The sequence below is a fragment of the Leptodactylus fuscus genome, chromosome 8 (genome assembly GCF_031893055.1).
Source record: "Leptodactylus fuscus isolate aLepFus1 chromosome 8, aLepFus1.hap2, whole genome shotgun sequence".
Taxonomy (NCBI): Eukaryota; Metazoa; Chordata; class Amphibia; order Anura; family Leptodactylidae; genus Leptodactylus; species Leptodactylus fuscus.
In genome coordinates this window covers 54,006,271-54,029,272 of record NC_134272.1, presented here as the reverse complement: position 1 = coordinate 54,029,272, position 23,002 = coordinate 54,006,271, and the positions used below count along the sequence as shown (strand labels likewise).

Below are 23,002 nucleotides of genomic sequence, written 5' to 3'. Positions count from 1 at the left end.
GTGGGTCTGAAGCCAACCTTTATGCGTGATGGTATGAAGTTATTTATGGAGCTGAGGTCATTGTGGAGAACAAGGCCGATATCAGACATACTTCCTGCTGTTTTCTTCTGAAACTCAAGGTTTAGGTGTTCACCTTCAACAGATATGTTCACTCCCGAATGAACTTTCTTGTTTGCGCTCTAAAATATAAAACATGATACATTCAATTTGTTAATTGGGAAAGAAAAGATATAGAGATAAAAATTATACTGGACCTGTAGGAAAAAGACAACATCGGATAGTAAAGGGAATGTGTCGACAGAAAATAATTAATTTTTTTAATCAAATTATGTTCAAAAATGTTTGAAGTTTTTAAAACTTTTTCCATGTTATTATCTGTATTTAAAAAAAAATCCTAAAAATCCTGTAGTTCTGACTCTGGCCTCTAAGCAAAATAATAAGCTGATACTTCCTGTTTTCTGTAGAATTCTTTGTAGCAGCCACCTTACTTTGTAGCAGCACACTGTATGTAAATAAGACACAGAATCCTACTGTCACAATAGGTAATCTGAGGGTTCATTCACACTTGCACCCCTATCCAGTGTTTGCCATTACTCCGGCTTTCTGTCCTCAGCCCCGGTGAAACTAGACAGGGGACGGAAACCCAGCGGTCAGCTTTAAAACCCATTCACTTGAGAGGGTTTGTTAAGGTGACCACCGGTGTCCACCTGCGGCCTCTCCACGGGGAAACCATTTTTTTTTCAGCCGGACACAAAGTTGTACATGCAGGACTTTGTGTCCGGCTAAAAAAAAAAACGGTTTCCCCATGGAGAGGCTGCAGGCGGGCAACGACGGTCACCTGTACAGACCGATTCAAGTGTATAGGTTTTAAAGCTGACTGCCGGGTTTCCGTCCCCTGTCCAGTTTCACCAGGGCTGAGGACAGAATCCCGGTGGAATGCACACACCGGACACGGGGCACAATTCTGAACGAACCCTCAGAGGTTAAAGAGCATGCCTAAAAAGCATAGATATAAATAAAGGTTTCTCCAGATCATTGTGTCTAGGGCCCATGGACCATCTCCAGGAGACAGCATGTTGCAAACTATTTTAGGCTTAGTAGCACAAGTATGAATTGCATGAGTTTTAGTTTTTTTTTTTAAATACTGATAACATGGAAAATGAAAAACACCAAAAATTCTTAAAAATGATGTTTAATATAAAAAGGCAATTTAAACAATAGGTCATTTTTTGGTGACAATGTTTCTTTCAGGAATTAGTAACTTGTCCTCTCAAAGTCCACACACAACTGCCCGCACCCTCTAGGCCAAAGGTCTCTAGTTTTGTACGACATTATAAATATAAAAGGAAATGTTGAGATATACTGAATATTAAAATGGAAAAACCTATTAAGGGTGTGACCAAGTGACATCATCCACCCTAATGTTAAAGGACTCGTTCAAATGAGAGGTTTTAAAATAGTTGGAGTGGTCAAACAACCTTACACTCCCCTACTACTTCCATTCTGATGTTTACCGGGTCCCCATTGGTCTCTGCTTCCTGGTCTTTCTCAATATACAAGAGATGCTACTTAGCTCTTCAGGATTAAGGCGGGTCATTGGTTGAGTGACCATTTTTGGCATATTGAAAGGGACCAAAATGTAGACAACAGCCAGGACCCGGTAAGCACTAGAGCAAAAGTAGCATGGTATCACTGAGGTATTGCTTTTGATAAAATTTTTTGCTGGGGAGTCACATGCAAGGTGCCAGAGAGTTACATGTACTGTATCTCCAGAGCCACTCTAGCCAGCACCTCAAAGTATTGCTTAGTGGCTACTCAGTATTACAAGTAGTATTCCCGCCATTGCAACTCTTAGAATTGATCATTTAGGACTTGAGAATCTCATGTGGGACCACTTCAATCTGTTCAGTAACCAAGAGAAGAAAGTAGAGTCTCTATTGTATGGTGAATAGCATTTTGTCAGGCACCAAACCTTTGAAGTCTGTTTAGTTATCACAGAAGACTATGGGGGACTTAAGGAGATATAAAGATTTACAAATGGTGCACAGAAGTAGTAAACCATTAAAATAGGCAAAATAGAATAACTAGGCATAAAATCTGATTGCCCAAATACAATTGCCCATTCATGCCATCCATGTCCTAGTACTGTATTTCAAGATGAACCATATGTATAGCAATTCCATGGCAATGATAAAGGTACCTGATAATGGCAGACACCATTCATAATGTAAGGAATCTTATGACTTTTAAGCTTCTCAATATTGTGCTTCAAGCTCATTCCGAGCTGGGTATGTACTTTAGATTTCTCTATTCCCATGGATACATCGATCCTACTCGCTCCAGTGCCCAGTGCCATACCGCAAGTCTTGTTGTTACTTGTATTGTTATAAGTCAGTTCCAGAGCACTCTCTGCTGGAATTCCTGCAAAATAAGCATTAATAGTTACTTAGTTCTGGCGGAATGGATGATTCACTCCAATGAAGAAAAACCACAAACTGTACCATAACCTAGCGGACACCCACATGCAAATAGAGATTATTATATTATATTATACTATTGTGTTACATATCTAACTTGGCTTTCTACAAGTATTGGGTATAATAACATATATATGCACCTCCCAGTATTAGCCATTGACCTATACTTCTAAGCAGTATCTACAAAAATGGACGTGGGTTTCTTAGTATACAATTAGATCAAGGTGTGTAAGCCCACTAGCCACTACAAGGCAATGGCTGTATCACTATACACTTATAGTCTATGGGGTCCGTGTGTTTTCATTGCTCACCACTTTTTAATGCGTTCAGTATTCCGTTCGGAGGGTCCACAAGCGGATGTGAACCAGGCCTAACAGTACCTCAGCTGCCAGACTGAGACCCCTGGGCTACCCCACCCCACAGACACTCCTCTCCTGTAGGTACATGATCTCTGTTCAGCTGGAAACTTTGCAGTGATGCTTTAATTATCATTGCAGAGATCCTTGTCTACCTACCTAAGACTGCACGGTGACTTTCGCTGCGACATCTGTCTCACAACCAAAGATCACTGCCCCGCCCTGTGACTCAATGACTCAATGACACAAATGTAAGTGAATGGATTGCCCTGTGATCCTATGGCTACTGCAACTGCTCAATTTTTGCAACTACAAGTCATAGTTTCAGCACCCCTGGGTCACAATGTGACTCCATTCATTTACATTAGTGAAAGAATCACAGGGCATCGCCACAATCTATGGTCCCAGGACAGGGGTCGCAGGCAGTCGCCTTGTAGCCCTTGCCTTAAAGTTGTGAGAAGTAATTTTAAGTCTAACTTAGGACCAAATGAAAGCACTCTGTCTAAAAGTAGATACAGTGCATTATATGATGTTACCAATACTTTATTAACATGATTATTAAGTATTATGTAACATACCTGCATTCTGCAATATAACTAAGTTATGTGACAATCTTCCTTTGACGTGGTGCTCATCGTCAGCTGCATTTAACAAATCCAGACACAAGAGTTTTGTATCAATGTGGAAGCAGATCTGTCCATGCTTGTGTAGATCCTGCAGGTGAACATTTGCTCTCAGCTTGGTTTCTGCAGGCAGTGCGTGGCTTCCATTCTGGGTGAAAGCTATACTAATATTATGTAGGCTGCCATTGAGGAAAATATTTCTGTTCCGAATATTGATCTGATAGAAATTCTGATTCTTGGCAAAGCTGATGTAACCTAAAAGTAAAAGTAAAGGATTTTTTTCTCTTACATATAGGTCTGTCTTACAGTAGGCGGAAGTTAAAACTAGTCTTATGGATTTCACTTTTTTCAATATAGAAATTTTACCTTCATTAATATACTTTTTTTGCTTTAAAGCTCCATCAAAGGAAAGTTGTTGAGGGACTGTAGCCAAACCTTCAAAGTTGTGCATGAGATTCCCAGCAAATGCCAACACAAGACCAACTTTCTGCTCTTTTGATCCCGATAAGTCAATTAACAAAGATTTGTCATTGAAATGAATCTTGGATGTTAAAGACATTCTGTCATAGAAAGAGACATGGTTTCATAATGTAAATCAATCTCAGCAGAAAAAGACAAAACCGATCAATAATACTTTATAAAGCAGTGAAGAAATCCTACAAACATGCAGCAAACACAAGAGCCTTGAAATGGTAGGACAGAGTCTATATTCTACAAGGTAGCTCCATACAGACATAGCATGGTATCATTGCAGTACCTTGATGGCAGGACTTTGCCAATTATTTTTAGGCCAGCCGCCTGTAGGTCAGCAGTTAGAGCTTGTTGCATGTACACACTTAGGCCAAGTGTTCTGATATTCTTTCGGCTCTCATGGTTTAGGTCAGCTTCCATTAGTATCATGTCTTTACCATCATAGTGGAGAATAAAGCTTCCATTTGTGCTACTTCCACCATATTTCTTTCCTAATGCCTGGATCTATAAGCAAAGCAATGTAAGTGACTTGCAGAAAGACACAACATGAAATAAGGCAATAATCAAACATCGAATGCAAAGTAAATATAAAGTATACAAAGTAGCATTCCAATTGTCCAAAAATACGGATTACTAAAAGAGGAAGAGGCAGAGACATCCAATTTTATATACATGAGATAGCTGTTGGTCATTCATGTGTTTGGCTAATAGCCATCTCATCTGACTCCACTATACACATGCACGCTCAGCTAGGTCAAACAGTGCATATGTACTGAATAGCATAAAGCGGCATTCACATTGCTACTACTGTGCGCCTGGGGTTTCCATTGTAAACCCCGGGGAAACTGAACAGGGGACAGCTTGCCGGCGGTCAGCTTTAAAACCCATTTATTTGAATGGGCCTTAAAGCTGACCGCCAGCAAGCCATCCTCTGTCCAGTTTCCCCAGGGTTTACGACAGAAACCCTGGGGCGGACAGCAGCAGCAGTGTGAACGCTGCTTAAGAAGAAACTTTACATGATTTACTAGAAAAGAGTCAGGATACTGGATTCTACGCATAAGTCAAGAAAACAATAGCTGGCAGTATGAATACAGAAGGGAGCTAAGCATGCCATTTAATACATATGACTAGAAGGTCTTTAGGTTTCCTATTAATTATTTTTGCTGTAACATCCATTGTAAAATGCCATTAAATAATGCAAAATGGGCAATATATACACCTAATAGTGCCCATACATGCAGATGGGGGTAGTGGTCACTGTAATGTGCATTTGATTTGTCCAATATAGGAGATTTATTTCTGTATTATGCAGTATAGGGACTTGTTCTTTAAAGATTTTCTTGTTAGTGGTTTTATGACAGCTGGTACAATATTTATAGCTTCATCCTATGGTACCTTAAGATTCTGAGGAATTCTCCATTGATATGGATGGGATAGATGAGAGTAAAATGCCATCTGATTTAGCGATTTGTTAAATTGAACATGGATCTGTAAAAGAGAAAATATTAAATGTAACAAGGCCCACTAAACCAGCAAGGAAGGGGCCCCCAATATTATATGGAGTGCCTTTCATGTTCTAATATACTTTATATCAAAACTTAGTACTACAACCCAATCTCAGAGGACAACAGTGTCCAGGGTGGATATTCGTACCCATCTAGCTAACATCAAAAAAGGTCATGGGGATCATACTCAGACTGCATTACATCCAACAGTATAACCCACCACATTGACAAGCATACAGGGAGTGTAAAGTGCGAAACACCTGTACACAGGTCAAACACCACTAAAACCACTTCTAAATCATTTATATGCAGTTGTACATGGGTTTAGTGATATAGAGAACATATCTTTTTTGTGTGAAATCTTACTGCTAAGAAAACAAACTTTTCATTTCTATGCTGTTTGGTGCACTTGTTTCACCTATCTTCGCCCCACATCAAGCCCTGTCAGACTTAGTGCTAGGTGGTGGCACTTGGTGGCTAACACAGGTGATGGACTGAATAACTCATGTGTACAATGTAATATCATCATACTTCATACCTGTAGCGTATTGTTGCCATTGATTATGACTTTTCCTCTTAGTCCATGATCAAACCCATCTTGTTTATTTTCCTTAGAGAAGACCATCCCATCAAACCTCAAACTGCGTGGAAACCTTAACTGTTAATGAGTAAAGTAGAAAAAAAGCATCAAAAAGCAATTTTACAGAAATTAGGGCAGGCTTATTAACACTGACATACTGTAGTCTTAATAAAAGGCCCACATGGCGCAAAGAACAAGGGTGTGGGCTCTACAGAAATCAGTTGGACTTCTTTGTGCCAGAATGGAAACCAACACCAGTTAGGAACTGCCATAGATTTCCTTTATATCTCACATTAGAAAACTGGTGTGAATTATAATGAATCTGTCAGGACATATACACAAAAAGCTCCATTAGTGGTCTCCACATGGTATAATAACCTATTGGTGCCTCCACATGGTATAATAACCTATTAGTGGCCTCCACATGGTATAATAACTTATTGGTGCCTCCACATGGTATAATAACCTATTTGTGCCTCCATATGGTATAATAACCCATTGGTGCCACCACATGGTATAATAACCTATTGGTGCCTCCACATGGTATAATAATCTATTTGTGCCACCACATGGTATAATAACCTATTGGTGCCGCCACATGGTATAATAACCTACAGTTAGGGCCAGAAATATTTGGACAGTGACACAATTTTCGCGAGTTGGGCTCTGCATGCCACCACATTGGTTTTGAAATGAAACCTCTACAACAGAATTCAAGTGCAGATTGTAACGTTTAATTTGAAGGGTTGAACAAAAATATCTGATAGAAAATGTAGGAATTGTACACATTTCTTTACAAACACTCCACATTTTAGGAGCTCAAAAGTAATTGGACAAATAAACATAACCCAAACAAAATATTTTTATTTTCAATATTTTGTTGCGAATCCTTTGGAGGCAATCACTGCCTTAAGTCTAGAACCCATGGACATCACCAAACGCTGGGTTTCCTCCTTCTTAATGCTTTGCCAGGCCTTTACAGCCGCAGCCTTCAGGTCTTGCTTGTTTGTGGGTCTTTCCGCCTTAAGTCTGGATTTGAGCAAGTGAAATGCATGCTCAATTGGGTTAAGATCTGGTGATTGACTTGGCCATTGCAGAATGTTCCACTTTTTTGCACTCATGAACTCCTGGGTAGCTTTGGCTGTATGCTTGGGGTCATTGTCCATCTGTACTATGAAGCGCCGTCCGATCAACTTGGCAGCATTTGGCTGAATCTGGGCTGAAAGTATATCCCGGTACACTTCAGAATTCATCCGGCTACTCTTGTCTGCTGTTATGTCATCAATAAACACAAGTGACCCAGTGCCATTGAAAGCCATGCATGCCCATGCCATCACGTTGCCTCCACCATGTTTTACAGAGGATGTGGTGTGCCTTGGATCATGTGCCGTTCCCTTTCTTCTCCAAACATTTTTCTTCCCATCATTCTGGTACAGGTTGATCTTTGTCTCATCTGTCCATAGAATACTTTTCCAGAACTGAGCTGGCTTCTTGAGGTGTTTTTCAGCAAATTTAACTCTGGCCTGTCTATTTTTGGAATTGATGAATGGTTTGCATCTAGATGTGAACCCTTTGTATTTACTTTCATGGAGTCTTCTCTTTACTGTTGACTTAGAGACAGATACACCTACTTCACTGAGAGTGTTCTGGACTTCAGTTGATGTTGAGAACGGGTTCTTCTTGACCAAAGAAAGTATGCGGCGATCATCCACCACTGTTGTCATCCGTGGACGCCCAGGCCTTTTTGAGTTCCCAAGCTCACCCGTAAATTCCTTTTTTCTTAGAATGTACCCGACTGTTGATTTTGCTACTCCAAGCATGTCTGCTATCTCTCTGATGGATTTTTTCTTTTTTTTCAGTCTCAGGATGTTCTGCTTCACCTCAATTGAGAGTTCCTTTGACCGCATGTTGTCTGGTCACAGCAACAGCTTCCAAATGCAAAACCACACACCTGGAATCAACCCCAGACCTTTTAACTACTTCACTGATTACAGGTTTATGAGGGAGACGCCTTCAGAGTTAATTGCAGGCCTTAGAGTCCATTGTCCAATTACTTTTGGTCCCTTGAAAAAGAGGAGGCTATGCATTACAGAGCTATGATTCCTAAACCCTTTCTCCGATTTGGATGTGGAAACTCTCATATTGCAGCTGGGAGTGTGCACTTTCAGCCCATATTATATATATAATTGTATTTCTGAACATGTTTTAGTAAACAGCTAAAATAACAAAACTTGTGTCACTGTCCAAATATTTCTGGCCCTAACTGTATTGGTGCCGCCACATGGTATAATAAGTAACCTATTGGTGCCTCCACATGGTATAATAACCTATTGGTGCCTGCACATGGTATAATAACCTATTGGTGCCTCCACATGGTATAATAACCTATTGGTGCCTCCATATATTATAGTGAAGCATTAAACAATGAGGGGCACGAATGGAACATTATACTATGTGGTGGGCACTAATGGGACATTTATTTCCCAAAACACAGTATAATGCACCTGAGTGCCTCCTGTAGAGAACTGGACATGGGAAAGTGGTCAGTGAACCTTACTTGTATACTTTACAATAGCTGTAGCAGTGATTGGTAATCGTCCCTGCTGCCTGGACCATGTATCCTCTACAGGCTGCAGAGATGATTACCAATCCTTCCGCTATTCTTTTTTTTCTTTTAAACTGTAATATTTATTGATGTTTTTAGGCTTTTACAAATAGAGCTAAAAAACTCACAACAGAGGAGGTCAGGTAAACAGCTCTCCAATACATACCCTTCCGCTATTCTAAAATATGACGCTTAGGGCACAGTGGCCAGGAGATGAGTGTTTATCAATTCCTGCTGCCTGCAGAGACTACATTACCCTTGTCATTTCCTGATCTCTGGTGTTGCTATTGTGACTAATAAGGACCAGGAGGGCAGGGGTCTAGAGAGCTGGTAGCCGCGGTTCAGACCGTGATCTGCAAGCTGCACTATGGAGAGTGCAATTTCCTCTCCCCTGTCTTGCAGTGATCTGACACATTGGTGTGGGGAAGGGAGTGAGAGAGCACAGACGCACAGCTCTCACACTGATCAGAATAATACAGGGGTATCTGTCACCAGAACCCACCATATAATCCTAGCCCCAAATATAGATAGCCTAGGGTCACCTGAATCAAACAGTACATTCCACTTGAGAATCAGTTCCTCCATTGCTGAGCTATCAATATGCAGTTGAGTTCTTTGGAGCACTTCCACTGCTTCAAAGAGATAAGCCAAAACACCTTCATTGCTCCAAAAAGTTCCTGTGCATATTGATAAACGTAATGATATCTCAGCAGTGAAGTCAATGTTTGAGTCATGTGATCCTCACTTACTTATCTGCAGGGCTGGGTTGATACCTGGATTTTGGTGACATAACTGAGAGAGTGTAAGTCTTTGATTTTTATATATTGTGCAAAGCTCTAAATAACATGTACATTTTATGTAGTGGTCTGTGGCTATAGCTAATAAATGAAAATTATAAGAGAGCAACAGCTGTAATACTGGTTCAGTATACATTCTTCACATAAGAATTAGTGCCAAATATTACCTGGAAGGCATGAGTCATATCCATCTGAACAGCTTGCAATAGTTCTTTCTTGGTAGATTTGTTCTCAAATTTCCCGGTGAAACCAAAGGTATCTTTCCTGTTAATTTTAATGGTGGCTTCTACTTCATGTTTGCCCTAAAATTTTAGAAAGTGCATTTATATTGTTATATATTCTAAAGCTGGGTTCACACTAGCGTTGGTGTCCGACAGCTAGTGTCCGATGCTAATGTCTGCGCAAGATTTTAGCATCGGACACTAGCTGTGTCCGTTACAATTTGCATTATTTTGAATGGGACATCATGAAGTGTCCTTTACTGTCCGTGGGTGTCCTTAAGTGTCAGTTTACAAAGATGTCCGATCCTTACATGTAGGATTTAGCTGTCCACTTGAAAAATCGGACATCTTTGTAAACGGACACTTAAAGGCACCCACAGACAGTAAAGTACACTACATGATGTCCCATTTAAAATAATGCAAATTGTAACGGACACAGCTAGTGTCCGATGCTAAAATCTTGCGTGGACATAAGCATCGGACACTAGCTGTCGGACACCGACGCTAGTCTGAACGCCCCCTTAGACCGGTATATAAAATAAATGGACTTAGTAGCTCTTTCTAAGTTATTATCTGAGGATAGTCTTCAATTTGGGACCTCCAGCACTAAGCTGTAGTGGGCAGCAGCTACAAAAAGAATTTCTCAGTAGGAAATTCAAATAAGTCTTCCTTGGTGGAAAAAGAGGAACTTGCTCTAGCTCCAACTTTTGGAAGGTAACTCCCTATAGGTCAATGCCAGTCAGTTTGTACTCATGCTAGGCAATAACCTTAAAACAGCTGTCAGCAGATGGGTCTATCTTCCTTTTGGAGTAGACTTTTGGCATGGGTTCATTCCCATATCATGCCACTAGGTTTCAGGAAAGCCAGGCATTGTTCTATAGGGACCTACCTTCCAAACAGTGACAAAGAGCAATCTCCTTTTTTCTGCCAAGGACTTATTTACATAGTCTTTTCCTAGAATTATTAGCAGGACATACATGGTCTAATAAATTCCTGTACACCACAAATTGGCCTGATAAAGTCAACATCTCCTTAAAGAGACATAGTACCCCTTCAGAGTCACTCTGAAGGACCCACCCTGATGACGCATTACTCAAGCAAGCAATTGTACTCCATGTCCAGAATGTAATGTATAATTTGAACACTTTCTGTCAAATTCAGATTGGTTACACTCCAGGGGCTGTCATGACTGTGATAACCCTACAACTGCTAGCTTAAACAGGGATTTATAAAAGCCTTCTCATGAATGCGATTTCTACTCTTGGACACTGTCCCCACTCCCATGTAGATTAAGTTATTGGCATCTGAGGGACAGAGCTGAATTTTATTTATGAGCAGGTTTGTAAATCAAAGACCATGTTCTATTCATCTAGGTAATGCTGGTGTCGCTTACAACAGCTAATCAGTATACCAGATGTAAACTTGAACTTACGGAGATGTATCTTCGTGTTGAGGCGCAGGCTTCAATGTTGCTAGGTATGGTTTGAAGGGATTGCTTAAAAGGATGTTTTAGACTGGCACAGATCTAGAAGAATAAAACAATCAGATTATGTATACTATTCCCTGGATTGTTACTCTGATTTTATACAAAACTATTGTCATTACAATCAACGCAAATAACAGGAAATGTGTCTCTTCTGCCATGGCATTGGAGTCAGAAGCTCCAGTAAAGGAGCTACCATGCAATCTATGAGAGTAACAATGCCCCGACCCCTAGTCATTGCTGACGTCCTCAATGTCAGATAACCTGCACAACAGTGAACATTCCCATTATATAACAGATTATTCTATTGATTTTAAGTTATTCTACTCACATATGGATTGTCAGTTTGGTATCCAAGCACAATGGTCTGGATGCATTCATCGGTTTGGTCAAGAACAAGCTTGGTTTCCAGAATGTAATGCTTTTTTCTTTTATCTACTGTGAAGGTTTCCTGGAGAAGGACACTCTGGGGCACTGGAAGTTTAAATGGATGCCTAAATAAGACAAGAAGCATGTAAAGGGATTGTACAACATCACAAAATATGGACACTCACATCTAAAAGAATGGACGCCCAATGTGAAAAAAAAAAAGTTGTCTCTAAAGTTGCTGCGATGTCAGTCCACACCCAATGAGATTAAATTTCAAGTGAAAATGTGAATTCACTTCCCTAAATGGTCCATAATCCATAAAAATTTCAAAGTATTACTGTAAAATTCAAGATGATGTTTTCTTGCACAATATCTGTGGTTTTGTTTCTGCAATTTAATATATTAAATTCTAAATTAAGAATATAAGGCATGATGATAAGCGTGAACCTTGGTTTGCTCCTAAAGTTACTCCGTTGTCAGTCAATACAGCTATTTGGTTCATTTTAGAATTATCCTGTAGGATTAGATTTCAAGTGGAAATATGAATTCATTTCCAAGTCCATTAAAAAATGTCAAACTATTAATATAGAATTCAAGATGATGTTTTCATGCATGCTATATCAGGTTTTGTTTCTGCAATATAGTGGAGTCTCAAGTAAATTGTAAATGATCTAAAAATGCACTAAAATGGTATCTAAAAAGGGTAGAAAAAATGTATTCTCATGGACATTTAGTTGTATTTAAACCATTCAGGATAATTCAGGATATTTTTAATTTTCATCTCTCCAGTTTTGGACAAGTATAACATTTTTCCTTTTGTAGATGGTCTTAAGCCCTGGTCTGTCAACTTTAAGGGGATGCTTTCTTCCTGGAGCCTAGATGTTCACCTTATGCAGGGTGCAGAGGGTTGATGGAAGTCTCTGTTTGCTGCAATTCCAGTTTTATCATGACATCACTAACTTCACTCTACTCTGGTTGCAGGTGCATAGAGTAAAACAGAGTCGGTCATGTGACCGGGAGCATCAGAAAGACCATCACAGGAACAAGACTGACGGTGCCCTTTGATATCTTATCCCAAAAGACAACAAAAACCAATGAAAAGTAATGGGAAAAAACAGATTTTGTTGTCTTCTGTGATAAGACGTCACACACTGCAGCAGTTTTACCAATTGCAGAAGTTTGGGTTAACTCTGCTACATATATATATAAAGACACATGCACACACTGTTATACACGGGTGTAAATATTACAACTCAAACCCATTACAAAGCAGGGTACACAGCCAATTTGCTGAGAGGTTTTTATGACTTTTCACATTTAAGAAGTCCATTTAAACTGCACATTGAGTCAGCAAGGGCAGAACAAGTAGCAGATTTATTTTCTGCTATAAAAAAAAAATCCTTGGGTTAATAAGTGCAATTAGAGCAGCACTTCATTGTATGGATAATTAGCTATTGTATTTTACCTCTACAAGAAGTAAATCTTCAAGGCATTTGTGCATTTCATGCACCTGATATAAGGAGACCCCTAAATGAGGATATTTATATATAAAAGAAAACATGTAAAGGTTCTCATACTGCCAGAACAACATGCTAAAAATAGTATTCACTTTATATTGTTAAAGCGACAGGTTACAAAATAATTTATGGTACTTGTTGAAGTGCATTTCTAGTAAAAAGTAACATTACACAAGTATTATACACAGGAAAACATCCACCATATACTACTACCGCAACTCTCAGCCTAATAGCAAGGGTTCATTGATTGATGCTGCTTGCTTAAAATTAGGAATTGCCTAAGGAAGGGGTCTGCCCCCTCATCACAAGATGTGACTACAAGGGGGCAGTTTTAATTGTGTAACACATTTCCTGCTACCGTCATCAGGGTTCAACATAAATCTGGATTCATATGACTATGCAATGTTTTTCCACTGCTCAGTGATCCACTTGGCACTCTCTTTTTCCCACTGGAGTGAGTATATAATGTGAGAAGGTGACAGACAGAGTGCTGGACTCTAGATATATCAGCCCCAGGTTTCTGACATATCTGTGGTCCAAGGCAGATCTTGAGTAGTCCTCAGCCCAGGTGTAGATCCTTGGCTCATTACTGGGCCAGAAAAGGCTGCAGCTCCTGCATTGCAGGGCAGTTACATGAGGTGAAAGGAGGCGTATGGTTCTGTCCTGTAACCCTGAGTCTGGTGAGACAATATTGCTCCTGCTTTGTTCGTTTGGAAGTAAGCCACACATATAGTTAGGTTATCAGTTCTGTTTAGCTAGTGGCTCAGACGAGCAGGTATTTATTTTGTTCTTGCCTGACATTAAAGGGGTTGTCCCATCACAAGGATCCTATCTATACTGCTTGTTAATGTGGATATAAGACTTTTCCTAAATACATTGCTTCAGTAAAACTGTGTTAGGATTCTGCCTTGTGTACTGGAATCAGGTGCCCTGAAGCAAGATGGCGGGAAGGGCTTCGCTGAACCAAGTTTCCTGTTTCCTGCAGCTGGGCTGGACTCCTGGTCACATGCCTCTGGTCACATGCCTTTTAAGGGGCGTGGTATCTTCTGCACATTGCTTGTGTATTCTGTTGGAGTTTCCTCTGACTGACCTCAAGCTCCTGGAGCTGGCTTTATCCCGCTGGTTCCCCAATCCTGCTGGGTCTTGCAGTCCTCCTCAAGATCATCTCTACTTGCTGCTGTACCCCTGCTGGGCTCCCTGACTCAGTCACCTGACTACTCATCCTTCGGCTTAGCTGCTGCACCTGGCGACTCCGCTGCCCGCACGGAAGTGCGAAAGGTCTGCGCCTGCTGTCGCTGAAGACCCCGGTGCCTATTCGTCCACCTGGTCCGCTTTCCGGGATTCCCGTCCACCGACAGACTCTATCCGCCCTGACATCCATTTGACCTCTGCCTGGTTACGCACCGCCTTCCCGCTCTCAGCCGGCCCTTACTGTCTGCTTGTCTATCCTCTGTCAGATTTGCAATAAAGGACTGAAACTGGACCACTGGCCTCCTGCGTATCCACTCATATTGTGACAGGATACACAAGCCATCATGGAGGTCGTCACACTTCAGTCCCTAGACGCTCGCCTGAAACAGGTGAGCAGTCTCACGCAGACGCTGGCTACGGAGGTCCAGGACGTCAAGAAGCGCCTGGCTCTCCTGGAGGTACAGGTCAACCAAAATGCGCAGCAGATTGGAACTGCTTTACAGGACTTAAGCGCTCGTACTCAGACGTTGGAACATCACATTTCCAGTGGCCTCACTACGCCTCCAGCACCAATTTCGCCTAAGTTGCCCCCGTTTCGCTTTAGCGGCGATCGGGACAAGTTCAGGGGCTTCATCAATCAATGCCATTTATATTTCGGCACTCATGAAGCACAATTTCCCACAGATCGCTCTAAGGTGCTGTGCATAATAATGTTACTAACCCACAAGGCCATCGCTTGGGCTAACCCCCTTATTGAGACAAACGACGATCGACTCAACAACTTTGATGAGTTTGTAGCCGCCATGACACAGATGTTTGATGACCCCCACCGGAGGGCTACGGCAGAAACCACCTTATTGGCGCTCAAACAGGGTAGACGTCCGGTTATCGATTATGTCATGGAGTTCCGGAGATGGGCGGTGGATACCACGTGGGACGCCAATGCCCAACTTCCGTTGTTCCGTAAAGGCTTATCAGGAGCTATGAAAGATGAACTGGCCCGGGCCGAGGCTCCCGACACTTTGGATGACTTCATTAATCATTGTGTCCGGATTGACGCCCGGATGTCGGAGCGCCGGCTGGAGAGATGGAAGGCTCTAAATCGCAGTAGTGACCCATCCTCATGGGGTTTCCCAAGGGAGGTTACAAGCAAGCCTTCCCAGCGGCCTGAGGCCGAACCCATGCTGGTCGACTCCTTGCAGCATCGCGAGAGGAATGACCGCCGAGAGCACCGGCTGCGGGAGAAACTTTGTCTGTACTGCGGTGATCCCAGTCACATGTTATTGAACTGTCCCATACGACCTCCTAAGATGGTAGCCGCGGTAGCTGATCACGAGTTATCAGATGAGGAGTCTGTCAGCTCAGATCAGAATCTACCATTAAACGCAATTATTCAGACTGTTTCCTCTATGCTGCCTCCTCCTCGGCTCGGGAACAAGAGAACGCATTGCCTTGTGTCCGTCTGCATTAAGAAGGGATCTGACTGGTTGGAGACATCGGCCATGATTGATTCCGGGGCCAGTGGAAATTTCATGGACTCCACATTTGCCGCTCAGAATAAGATCGGGACCAAGAAAAGACAGGCTCCTGTATTAATGGAGACGGTAGACGGTTCCCCCCTAGCTTCGGGTCCAGTGGATCTAGAAACAGAACCTTTACAGATCTACATCCCACCGGAACATAAGGAGACGCTGTCCTTCATGTTGATTACATCTCCTCACTTCCCCATCATTTTTGGGCTCCCCTGGCTTCAGGCACATAATCCCTCAATTAACTGGGGAATAGGGCAGGTGACCTTTCCAACGCTGCCCCTAGTGAATGCAGCAGCTACTGAGGTACCGGCTGCCGAGTTAAATACTGCTGGTGTTCTCCCCCCGGAGTATGCGGACTTCGCAGATGTCTGTGATAAGACCAGGGCAGACTCTCTGCCTCCACATCGGCCGTATGACTGCCCCATTGAATTGCTACCTGGAGCGGCTATTCCATTTGGACATATTTACCCGCTTGCGGGGCCGGAATTAGAGGCCTTGAAAGTGTACATCGAGGAGAATTTGGGCAAGGGATTCATCCGTCCTTCTTCGTCCCCGGCTGGGGCCCCGATATTTTTTGTCAAGAAGAAGGATGGGTCCTTAAGACCGTGCATTGATTACAGAGACCTTAATAAGGTGACGGTACGTAACCGATATCCGTTACCCCTGATTCCCGAACTTCTAGAGAGGGTCCGCCATGCCAAGATCTTTACCAAACTAGATCTCCGGGGGGCTTACAATTTGCTACGCATCCGACCGGGGGATGAATGGAAGACCGCATTTCGCTCCCGCTATGGGCACTTTGAGTATTTAGTAATGCCATTCAGACTATGTAACGCGCCGGCCACATTTCAGCATTTGGCCAATGACATTTTTCGAGACTTACTGGACCGTTTCGTCATCATCTACCTGGACGATATCCTGATTTTTTCTGATTCCATTGCCGATCATCAGGAGCATGTCAAGACGGTCTTGAGGCGCCTCCGGGAGAACAAGTTGTATATTAAATTGGAGAAATGTGACTTCCACACGACTAAAGTTCAATTCCTGGGCTATATCCTTTCACCTCAAGGTATTAGCATGGACGATAGCAAGGTCCAAGCTGTGCTCAACTGGCCGGTTCCCAAATCCATCAAGGAGATTCAGCGGTTCATTGGCTTTGCCAATTTCTATAGACGCTTTATTAAGAACTTTTCGGACATTGTGGCCCCTATCACTAAACTGACAAGAAAAGCAGCATCTTTTAGCTGGACTCCACAAGCCCAGGAGGCCTTTGACAGACTTAAGAACAAGTTCACATCAGCACCAGTATTGGTACACCCTGACCCGGCTCGCCCTTTCATAGTCGAGGTGGATGCCTCCGATTCAGCTGTCGGAGCCATACTGTCCCAGAGGGTCGGGGAGAAGGAGTTGTTGCATCCCTGTGCTTTCTACTCCCGGCAACTTTCTACGGCGGAACAGAATTATGATATCGGGAATAAAGAACTGTTAGCTATCATTTCGGCCTTTAAGGAGTGGAGGCACCTTCTGCAAGGGACCTCTCAGCAGATTATTGTGTTAACAGACCACCGGAATTTAGAATTTGTGCGGTCCGCCAGGTGTTTGTCTCCCCGGCAGGCGCGGTGGAGCTTATTTTTGACTCATTTTAATTTCTTGATTTCTTACAGGCCAGGCTCGCGGAACGGGAAGGCGGATGCCTTGTCCCGTATGTTTGCAGAGGGAGCCACAGCAGAGGTCCCTACGAGGACGATTGTTCCAGATTCTAATTTCGTGGCGGTGTTGCATGATCGGGACCTGTTGAACAACATTAAGGAGGCATACGAGACGGACCCCTTCCTTGCTCAGCCATCTACGGACGTGTCATTAAGGTTCAAGAACCACGTATGGATGGTGGGGCAGCGCCTGTATGTTCCAGAAGGGGCACGCTTGAAGGTCTTGAAATTTCTTCATGATTCCAGGTTGGCCGGGCATACGGGAACTCAGAAGACGCAAGAGCTGGTCGGGCGATTCTTCTGGTGGCCGGAACTCCTAGGGGACGTTAAGAAGTATGTCCAATCCTGTGAAGTGTGTGCCAGGAACAAGGTGCCACGATCCGCACCTACGGGCCTTCTACAACCCCTGCCGGTCCCTTCACGTCCTTGGGGGTCTATATCTATGGACTTCATTGTGGAGCTTCCAGTTTCCAAGGGGAGGAACACGATCCTCGTGGTGGTGGACCGTCTGACGAAGGCCGCACATTTCATTCCTTGCACAGCACTACCATCAGCCAAAGAGACAGCGGATTTAGTTGTAGACATAATTTCTGATCGGGGGGTCCAGTTCACCGCAAGGTTCTGGCGGGCCTTCTGTGCAGCTCTTGGAATTCAGGTACAACTATCTTCTGCCTTCCACCCGCAGACCAACGGACAGACAGAACGGACGAACCAGACGTTGGAGCAGTACTTACGTTGTTATATTTCACAGCTGCAAGATGACTGGGTCCAGCTACTACCTTTAGCAGAGTTCTGTTATAACAATACACAGAGTTCTTCCACGAAGATGTCGCCATTTTATGCGAACTTGGGATATCATCCAAAGGTCGCGCCAAGACTGACTGTGGATGGTCCGGTTCCCGCTGTTTCGGAGAGGGTGGCTACAATGCAGCAGGAGCTGGAGGTCCTGAAACAAACACTGTTTGCAGCCCAGGAACGTTACAAGAGAGCAGCAGATCGACACCGGCGATCGGCCCCGACGTTCAAGGTGGGCGATGCGGTTTGGCTTTCCACCAAGAACTTAAAACTCAGGGTCCCATCGAGGAAGTTGGCTCAAAAATTCATGGGTCCCTACAGGGTCGTGGCTCTAGTGGGTGCGGCGGCTTGTCGATTACGGCTACCGAAGACCATGAAGATTCATCCGGTATTCCACGTTTCCTTACTGAAAACCGTAGTTCCGAATCCTTTTCCTGGACGTACACCTGCTCCACCGGGTCCGGTCGAAGTGGAGGGCCAGGAGCACTTTCTGGTAGAGAAGATCGTGGATTCCAGAATATTTCGGAACAGGCTGCAGTATTTGATCAAGTGGCAAGGATACCCGTCTGAAGACAACTCCTGGGAGCCACCAGCCAACATCAACGCCCCTCGTCTGATCGCTCAGTTCCATCAGAGGTTCGCTAGGAAGCCAGGTCCTGGGCCGTCCAGAGGCCGTCCTTAGGGTGGGAGTACTGTTAGGATTCTGCCTTGTGTACTGGAATCAGGTGCCCTGAAGCAAGATGGCGGGAAGGGCTTCGCTGAACCAAGTTTCCTGTTTCCTGCAGCTGGGCTGGACTCCTGGTCACATGCCTCTGGTCACATGCCTTTTAAGGGGCGTGGTATCTTCTGCACATTGCTTGTGTATTCTGTTGGAGTTTCCTCTGACTGACCTCAAGCTCCTGGAGCTGGCTTTATCCCGCTGGTTCCCCAATCCTGCTGGGTCTTGCAGTCCTCCTCAAGATCATCTCTACTTGCTGCTGTACCCCTGCTGGGCTCCCTGACTCAGTCACCTGACTACTCATCCTTCGGCTTAGCTGCTGCACCTGGCGACTCCGCTGCCCGCACGGAAGTGCGAAAGGTCTGCGCCTGCTGTCGCTGAAGACCCCGGTGCCTATTCGTCCACCTGGTCCGCTTTCCGGGATTCCCGTCCACCGACAGACTCTATCCGCCCTGACATCCATTTGACCTCTGCCTGGTTACGCACCGCCTTCCCGCTCTCAGCCGGCCCTTACTGTCTGCTTGTCTATCCTCTGTCAGATTTGCAATAAAGGACTGAAACTGGACCACTGGCCTCCTGCGTATCCACTCATATTGTGACAAACTGCTTTGTTTGTCCACTATCTTACTTTATTGAATTCATTGTGGCCACAGCCCTGACTTAGCTGCTCATGAGTCAAGTGATGTATCTGCTGCTCTCAGAGGGGAGGAAGGAGGGGCTAAGTGCAGGGAGCGAGCCTGTGTATCTAGCTATTCCTGTGTCTACACCATGTGACCTAGCTTCCTGCTATCAGATAGGGGAGAGGAGCTGCTTTCATTTCTTCTGTTCTCCCAGTTATCAGGCTAGCTAATTCAATTGTGTTCATTATGGCAAAGACAGGGAGTCTCTATATGTAACACAGAATGGAATTGCTGCTGCCTGTACTTCATAGTCCAATATGGGTGGGCGGAGCTACACGTGAATTTGGGGGCGGAGTTAAACAGCAGGTTGCATGTGAAACCCCGCCCACCAAATGATGCAAGAAACCAGGAAGAAAGAAGATTTTACAGCAGTAAAGACTGATGAGTATGTGAGGTGGGAATACCCCTTTAAGGCTGTATTTTGTTTTGCTCATGTTGTGCCTGAAGTCAAGGTTTATTTATTCTCCTGTTTTTTTTCTAAATAAACCAGTTTGCCGCATATTTTGTGCCCCTGTCTTGATTGTTTGGGTCCGCACCACTGCTTCGATCAAGCTAAATTCTCCACAATATATAGAGATAGACAGAAAACAAGCAAAGATCTTAAAACCTTTCAAGATACATAAAAATAACCATTATTCACTTAAACCAGAATACCCTTTTAATGCCCATGTTTATAGGAGAGAATAATGAGCAGCAAATCATCACAGCGTACAAAAATCCGGCAGTATATAGGAGTGTAAAAGTTCAGAGCAGTAAATTTCGAGCTAGCGACTGTAGGAGGATTAGAAAGCATCAGTGAAATATGCCTTGCTATATTAGCCAAAGAAGGCTTCTTGAGAATAACTGCAAATCATGTGTCTATTCTATAGACTGAATAAGTGTAATACTTTGTAATATCGTTAAATGGTTTGTCCAGGAATTGGAGGCCGGGGGAGGTGTATCGCCGAGGCTGAATGGTCTCAATAGTCACCTGTACATGAACGGACACTAGAAGAGGACAATGGAGCCCTCTGGACAGGTGTGCGTTCTTTATTTTTTGATTACACGCCTCTAGAACTTCTAGGATGCCAGAGCCCAGTGCCCTCAAAATTGTATCAACTTTGTTGATACAAATGGCCGCCGGCGCTCTTGCAGTTCAATACAGGAGCCGGCCGGCGGCCATTTTGGGGTAGCCGCTGTTACAGTTCAATACAGGAGCTGGCCGGCGGCCATTTTGGGGTGGCCTCTCTATGCTCCTGTATAGAACTACAAGAGCAAGAGAAGCCAGAAGAGGCAGAGTTGCTGCAGAAGAAGGAGGCAGCGCAGGAAAGAGCTCTGGGCAGCAATGGGGACGCGCTCATCGGTGTTTCAGCGCTGGGGCCCGCCCTCATTGCTGCGGAGAGCTCATTTGCACACCGGTTAAAACCGGTATTTCGACGGAACGGCGCGGCGGAGACCACGTCTAAAGGTAGGAGATGAATAGCCTTTCTTAAGGCTATTCCGACGTGGTAATTAGAAAAAAAGGTAGTTTAATGGTAGAATCCCTTTAAAGAGGATCTTACACCAACTCCACCAATTCTACCTCTTAGTAACTGTTAATAGGCGCTGCTCCACTGATTCCAGCACAGTTGGATTTTTTTCTGTAGCTTCCACCATCCCTGAGCAAAAAATGCAGTTAGTTTTGATGCCTGATGTGCTATATAAGCTGTAATATCAGAGGTCAGTGTCAGTGTCCATATCAGGGGGCGTGGTTATATAAGCAAGGGGGCTTGATTCAAAGCTCCAATCAGAAACAACCGATGTCAGAGCTCAGAATCACACCCCCTTGTCTGCTCCTTCCCTGCTCCAGCATATTAGAAACCAAAACTAACAGCATTGATTGCTCAGGAACGGTGGGGGCTAGAGAAAAACCTCCAACTGTGCCAGAATCAGTGGAGCAGTGACTATTAAATGATGTAAGTTGGACTTGTTGGAGGTGGTGAAAGGTCATCTTTATGGGAATGAAGCACTAACGCTTATGATGTCTGATGATATAGTCCACCAAGAATCCAACACTAGGGATTTCACAGGGCAAGATGATCAATGTTCTTCAATACTGGTATTATCAGAGTTAGGCTATGTTCACATCTGCATTAGAATCTGTCTGAAATGACAATGTCATGGAAGAAAACATCAGATACCTGACAGACTTCATTATAGTCAATGGGTTCGGTCAAGATCTATAGTTGTCTTTCATTTGATGAATCTGTCTTTATTGACCATGAAAGTGTGAAATGACCATCCCCTGAACACCGGATGTGCCTCTCTCCTTTTTGTCGCTGTTTTTATTGAAGATGACATAAAAGCATGAAGTTTTTTTTATTGTATCTGAGTGAGTACCCTGTAATTTACTATTGTGTTGTGAACGGATCTGTCTTTATTGTTTAATCAGCACTTGACTTCAACGGACCAGAAGAATGGATTAAACAATGCAGATGTGAACACACCCTTAGTGTTTTTTAGGGAACGTTCACACAGGATATACATGCGACAGGTTAGCCATATGGTAAGCTGCTGCATCATATAGTACAAATATAACGAATGCAATTTTAGCAAATCTCACCCACATGCTGTTACTAAAGCATGTTGTGTAATGCCAGCGCAAAACAGAACCAGCCCATTTCAAGCAGTTTCCTGGCAGCTTACAGACAAACCCAGTGCTGAACCGGCCTGATGGAATTAAGCAGCGTGGTCAGTCCATGAGGACTTCCCCTAAAATGTAGCACATAGTGAAAATAGAATTGGCAGTAATTGTAGTAATATATTAGTGTTATATAATGAGTGTGCCAATATCAGTACCTGAAGTGTATGAGTCCACGTTTCTGATAGAACAATACTTCTTTCTTCACATCTTCTATCTGCCCATTCAACTGTAAAACTAAAGGGGGGCTCCTCTGGCCGGTCCACACTGATTTAATCAGAAAATTGGATTTCTTTGGCTGCAACATAAAGAAAAATCTTTTAATATGGGAAATCATTTATTCCTATATTAGGACTGGAAAACATAAATAACAAAAAGGTGAAAATGTAATGTCAAAAAAGATAAGGTCCTGCACACACAATGCTATCTTCTACTGTTCAGTCAGGGAGGGTTCACATCTGCGCTCCAGTCTCTGCTTTCAGTTTCCGTCTTCTGTCCAAAAAACTGAACAGGAGACGGAAACCAGCAGTCATTTTTCAAACTCATTCATTTGATTGGGTTTGCAGAGTGTCCGCTCATGAGCGTTTTATGGTCTCTGCGGCAAAACCGTTTTTTGTTTTTTTTTAACCGGACACAAAGTTGGACATGCAGGACTTTGCAGGACTTTGTGTCCGGCTAAAAAAAACAAGCGGTTTAGCTGAAGAGACCACAAAA

The 23,002-nt window shown here is 43.4% G+C and overlaps 1 protein-coding gene across 1 annotated transcript in view; it reads right to left on the bottom strand.

The window, feature by feature from the left end:
- The window catches only part of LOC142217247 (uncharacterized), a 188,602-nt gene that overhangs the window by 83,671 nt on the left and 81,929 nt on the right, over positions 1–23,002 (bottom strand). The window contains exons 31-41 of the mRNA XM_075285441.1: positions 22,447–22,586; positions 11,450–11,612; positions 11,068–11,160; positions 9,582–9,716; positions 5,971–6,090; positions 5,323–5,415; positions 4,214–4,431; positions 3,823–4,016; positions 3,412–3,711; positions 2,201–2,421; positions 18–179 (exon numbers count right to left, since the gene is read on the bottom strand). Of these exons, the coding sequence (XP_075141542.1) occupies positions 18–179; positions 2,201–2,421; positions 3,412–3,711; positions 3,823–4,016; positions 4,214–4,431; positions 5,323–5,415; positions 5,971–6,090; positions 9,582–9,716; positions 11,068–11,160; positions 11,450–11,612; positions 22,447–22,586 (1,839 nt within the window). The remainder of the gene's footprint in view (positions 1–17; positions 180–2,200; positions 2,422–3,411; positions 3,712–3,822; positions 4,017–4,213; positions 4,432–5,322; positions 5,416–5,970; positions 6,091–9,581; positions 9,717–11,067; positions 11,161–11,449; positions 11,613–22,446; positions 22,587–23,002) is intronic.